At 40.9% G+C, this 6,000-nt stretch overlaps 1 protein-coding gene across 1 annotated transcript in view; it reads right to left on the reverse strand.

Annotated features, from left to right (window-relative positions):
* Positions 1 to 6,000, reverse strand: part of NCAPD3 (non-SMC condensin II complex subunit D3) — a 40,384-nt gene that overhangs the window by 32,690 nt on the left and 1,694 nt on the right. The window contains exon 2 of the mRNA XM_063435680.1: positions 4,168 to 4,322. Coding sequence (XP_063291750.1) covers positions 4,168 to 4,322 — 155 coding nt within the window. The remainder of the gene's footprint in view (positions 1 to 4,167; positions 4,323 to 6,000) is intronic.

The following is a 6,000-nucleotide window of genomic DNA, read 5'->3' on the forward strand; positions in this document are numbered from 1 at the left end:
GAGAAGCTGAATGTAGGTATAGATAAGAGACACTTTAGTGGCTGTTTGAGTGACATGCCACTGTGTTACTAGGCAACAATAAACACTGGGGGTGGAGCCAGTACCCAAGCAAGCTGGACGTGTACCCTTGCAGCTCTAAGAGTTTGCCCCAATTGCCATGACTTCCCCCAGCTATTGCCCTACTTACCGGGTTCCAGAGGGGTTCCCTATACAGCTGGCCGCATGGGGAAGAAAGATTTTAAAAAGTGTGCTGGCTCTGACTCGAGCTCCAGAGATTTCAAAGCTTTTCTGTGACCTATGCCGCGGACCGTGCTTCCCAAGATGGCGCCGGCTGGCGCCTACTCCACTTCAACGTCATATGACGATAGCCTCCAAAATCTCCCTTCTGCTACATCCCAGGTATGCTCGGTGCGGTGGGCATCTCTGGAAGAGGGTGACCCAGCTCCCTCGACCAAAGCCGATATACAGGCGTTGAGGCAAGACATCAGAGCCATGTTTCAGGCAGATTTGGCACTGGTTAGAGAGGAGGTTACCACACTTGTCAGTCGTGTTGATGCAGTGGAGGGCGACATGGGAAGTGCTAAACAAGCACAGTCCACCACAGATGCTGCTCTAGGCTCACTGCAGAAGAAATGTGCTGATCTGACAACGCAACTAGCCAGCATGGAAAACAGGGCTAAAGCACGCAACGTACGAATACGTGGAGTACCCGAGTCAGTCTCTAAAACCAAACTGCCTCACTAATGCAGGAGACTTATTGCCACCATTCTACCCCCAAAACATGCCAAACAGCTAGTGGTGGATACCTGCTTCAGTCTCCCGAAGGCTGCCAAGGCACCCCAAGAAGCAACTGCGGATAGCCTGCTTAAATGTATTAGGGACTCTGACCGAGGGGCCCTCACGGGTGCCACAAGAGGCTCTCCAACAGTATCCTTCAAAGGAGCGCACCTGGTCTTCTATAGAGACATTTCAAGGAACACCCTCACATGGAGGAGATCTTTTCGACACATTACTCATCTGCTATGTGAACATGACATCTCATACAGATGGGGCCCACACCGACTGCTGGCGGACAAGGCCGACAAGACGCACCTCCTGTCACACATCTCAGCGGAGCCAGTCCAGAAAAACCCACGTCCAGCTTGGACTGTAGATTCGATTACTCCCTTTGTACCTAGAAGGGCAGTGCCGTTGGTGACTGACTCTCCTACTTAGCACCTAAAGTGGGTGCTATAATATCGATATCCTTAATTAAATATCCTAAATATTAATGTGCAGTTCTTAGTTCTTCTTTTCCAATGTTTACTTTGTGGCTCTGTGAGAAAATGGCTTGCTCATTAATATAGCTATTATACCTCTCACCACGCCACTTCTGAACATATCCTGTCCTGCTCTCCTATTGACAAGAGCACTTACCTACACATTCAACCCCAGACATACACCCTGTTTACACATCGCCCTGGCCAGAATCAGCTAAACTATAAGCTATCGGAAGGTTTTTCCACTGAAGCCATTTTCTTATAATTTCCAAATGCACAACCCCCACTTACAAAACTGTGTTCAGCCAGTAGGCACGTAAAGCTTCAAATAAGCTCTCCCTAGTTCACCGTTAGAATCTCTTGGGTTTAGGAATACAGGGTTTTACAGTATTTAATAATACAAAAACGCGGTCAATTCTACACCAGTGTTGATTGCTGTACTACTTATATCTTCTATTATATGCTCATTATACACGTTATGTAATGTTTTTTCAATGTCACCCGCAAAAACAAAGAAATTAATAATAATAATAATAATAATAATAATAATAATAATAATAATATATATATATATATATATATATATATATATATATATATATATAAAAACACTGCCTTTTCTCTGAAAATGCAGAGATTACAATGAAAGGCCTGCATGGATAATCTATAGACACCAGAACCACTACATTAAGCTGTAGTAGTGCTGGTGACTACAGTGTTCCTTTAAGAAAAAAATGGCTCCTAACTTTTTAAACTGGCTCCTAGATTGAAAGCAAATTTGTCAAGCCCTGGCTTAAGTGTTCCTTTAATATGCTATTAACCGCTCTAATGATTCAAGGAGAAATCGAGCTGCCACTTTTGGAGTCAAATAATATTTTATTTCAGCTTTTTGCGACATGATTATAAAGTCTCATAAAAACTGGGGTCTTAGCCTTTTTTTGGATTTACACTTAAAACACAAATGTGAAAGGCAGTGCCTGATGGAGCTGAGCCTTTGTTTCAACCTAAAAAACTATTTAAAGCAAATTTATAAGGAAAATGCTATAAACAGAATATTTAAAAGCTTGAAAAATGTATATAAATTAATACTTCTATCATATATGGAGAGATGATGCTGCATATATAAGATATAAAATACATTACATAAAATTACAGATCAAGTATTTAGTAAGTGCACTCCTTGTTTCTAATACATTATAATCAAAATCAGAGTGCAAAAAAATGTAGCTATCAAAGGGAATGTACTATTTCATGAACATAAATTCCCTTCTGCCAAACCTCCCTTTGGTCTTTGCAAAAATCAAAATGTTTTGAGGCTAAATACATATATTAATGAAGAGATTCATAAGGAAGTCAGTATGTATCAACTTTCTTGGTTGAGTAAATGTTTTACTAATATGCAGACCTCTATGGCAGGTTGCTGACTCACCAAATGTGTAATATCGATTAAATACAGTCTCCAGTAACAGAGGAGATTATTCCGATGGTTTAAGGTACACCCCATTAACGGTGGTGTCTGGGTTTTCTAAATGCATGAATAAAATACCAGACGAGACAAATTTATCTTATTGTTATGCCATTCTGAATACTTATATATATCCCCACATTGATTTACCACTGCATCAAACTCAGATTTAAAATCATATTCAGTCTCAAGCCGTGGTAAATCTATGAGGGCAGGAGAGTTATCAGAGTTCACCCTTCTAAACGGTATAACGACATTACCAGAAGCATAAAACACGTGTATCTGTTCTACTTTAAGCCTCCACTACATTATGAAATTAAATAGAAAACACGGCTCAGATCATTTAAATGCATTCCACACCTGAGGATATTTAGATTTGATTTTACAATTTTGATATGCATACTATAAAAAGATGTACTACATATATATTTTTTGCTTTGCAAGCAGGCAGAGTACGAAGAATCGTGTCTATACGTTAGTTCCCATGGTAACAACAACTCTGCTTGCAAAGTGTTCCACATACACAGGATTAAACATGGTACGCAGATTCCAAATTACAACTCTTAATGGGGATTTTGACAAATGAGCAATTCTGCAATGTTAGAAGAGATGTATCAAAGTGTTCTGAATATATGAATATTCAGAAACGATTTCTACGCCGAATTAACTATTTCTTATAAAACTGGTATAAGAGAAAATAAAAAATTCTGGTGCACAAAAAAAGGCATAAATATATATATTTTTAAAAAATGCAATAAGTAAAAAAAAAAAAAAAAAAAAAAAAAAGGATACAAACTGCAAAAGTAATAAATAGTAGAAAATAAAAAAGGGAAATGAGTGAATGGCGCTTACACAGTAACAAAAATGGACAATATAAAACACAGTAATGGAGTGAGAAAGGTGTTCCCCAACACCCTAAAGTCAAATAGTAGAATAAAGGGACTTGAAAACAACACGTGCCAAATACAGGGAGTGGTGTGTGTATTTGGCACTTGTTGTTTTCAAGTCCCTTTATTCTACTAAATAGTGGAAAATGCCATCATAATTCATGCAAGAAAATATATTCTAGAAAAGGCTCAGGTTATTCAGGGGCACTTGGTTTAGAAGCAGGGCATACACTATGAAACTAACAGAACGTTCTTGGTGATTATTCTAATTTTAGAATGTTGCCATCAGAATTGCTCTTTAAATAGAAACCCCAATAGTTCAGCCATGTCCTAATGGCTTCTAAAACACAGGAGAGACAATCCACAATTTTACTAAAACTGCACATTTCAATGTATGTATTGCCCCCCAATAGACACACTATTGTTGTCAAAGGAAAACAAAAATCTGGCTAGCTACTGCAATCAACTAAAAATGGCAAAAGAAACTATCTTAATAAGATAAAATGTAGCCTGCACCATTGAAACTCGCTTGATAAAGACCAAAGGGCATTGTTACCCGTGTGTTCTCCAGATCTTCGGATGCAAAGGGTAAGAGGTTCTCATACAAGTTGGTGAATACTTCCAGCCCATTCTCTGAGATCTCCGCTTCCACACGCGGATCCAAAGGTTCTGTTTCTGTGAAGTCAAGTTCCCAAACCGACTCGACCCATGCTGCACATACATAAATAGATAGATTAAAAAAAAACACACCATAAAACCCCTTTACAGCATCAATGGATTCTAGCTATTCATGGCAGGATTCAATCAGGTATACAGCCATTCCAACTAATCTGTATCTATACAGGATTATACTGAGAGGATACAGCATCACTCACTGACAGGATAGAAAACCGACCTGCAAAGCCACAAGATACTTTTATTTTACAAACTGCAGCAGGGAATCAAATAAACCTCACATGCAAAATATGAATAGAAGCAAAGAAACATCGGGTGGACAGACTTCGATTACACAGATCCATTAAACCAGTAAAAAGGGGAAACTTGTAAACAATAAGCTTTGCTTAAAATCCACTTTAGAAAACATTTAATTAATATTATTTTCTTCTTTAAAAAACAGATACTTTCATGACTTCAACTTTAGCCCCTGACTGCTAAACACTGACCTAATCTTCAGTTAAAAAAACACAAAAAAAACAACTGGCACAGACTTTCATCCTGATACTCTCCAGACAGAACCCTGGCCTTGCCCCAGAGAGAAAGTCTCTCTCTCAGTCAGTCAGTCAGTCAGTCAGTCTCTCAGTCAGTCAGTCAGTCAGTCAGTCAGTCAGTCTCTCAGTCAGTCAGTCAGTCAGTCAGTCAGTCAGTCAGTCAGTCAGTCAGTCTCTCAGTCAGTCAGTCAGTCAGTCAGTCAGTCTCTCAGTCAGTCAGTCAGTCAGTCAGTCAGTCTCTCTCTCAGTCAGTCAGTCAGTCAGTCAGTCTCTCTCTCAGTCAGTCAGTCAGTCAGTCAGTCAGTCTCTCTCTCAGTCAGTCAGTCAGTCAGTCAGTCTCTCTCTCAGTCAGTCAGTCTCTCAGTCAGTCTCTCAGTCAGTCTCTCAGTCAGTCTCTCAGTCAGTCTCTCAGTCAGTCAGTCACTCAGTCTCTCAGTCAGTCAGTCACTCAGTCTCTCTCTCAGTCAGTCTCTCAGTCTCTCTCTCAGTCAGTCTCTCAGTCTCTCTCTCAGTCAGTCTCTCAGTCTCTCTCTCAGTCAGTCTCTCAGTCTCTCTCTCAGTCAGTCTCTCAGTCTCTCTCTCAGTCAGTCTCTCAGTCTCTCTCTCAGTCAGTCAGTCTCTCTCTCAGTCAGTCAGTCTCTCTCTCAGTCAGTCAGTCTCTCTCTCAGTCAGTCAGTCTCTCTCTCAGTCAGTCAGTCTCTCTCTCAGTCAGTCAGTCTCTCTCTCAGTCAGTCAGTCTCTCTCTCAGTCAGTCAGTCTCTCTCTCAGTCAGTCAGTCTCTCTCTCAGTCAGTCAGTCTCTCTCTCAGTCAGTCAGTCTCTCTCTCAGTCAGTCAGTCTCTCTCTCAGTCAGTCAGTCTCTCTCTCAGTCAGTCAGTCTCTCTCTCAGTCAGTCAGTCTCTCTCTCAGTCAGTCAGTCAGTCTCTCTCTCAGTCAGTCAGTCAGTCTCTCTCTCAGTCAGTCAGTCAGTCTCTCTCTCAGTCAGTCAGTCAGTCTCTCTCTCAGTCAGTCAGTCAGTCTCTCTCTCAGTCAGTCAGTCAGTCTCTCTCTCAGTCAGTCAGTCAGTCTCTCTCTCAGTCAGTCAGTCAGTCTCTCTCTCAGTCAGTCAGTCAGTCTCTCTCTCAGTCAGTCAGTCAGTCTCTCTCTCAGTCAGTCAGTCAGTCAGTCTCTCTCTCAGTCAGT

The sequence above is a fragment of the Pelobates fuscus genome, chromosome 11 (assembly GCF_036172605.1).
Source record: "Pelobates fuscus isolate aPelFus1 chromosome 11, aPelFus1.pri, whole genome shotgun sequence".
Classification (NCBI taxonomy): Eukaryota; Metazoa; Chordata; class Amphibia; order Anura; family Pelobatidae; genus Pelobates; species Pelobates fuscus.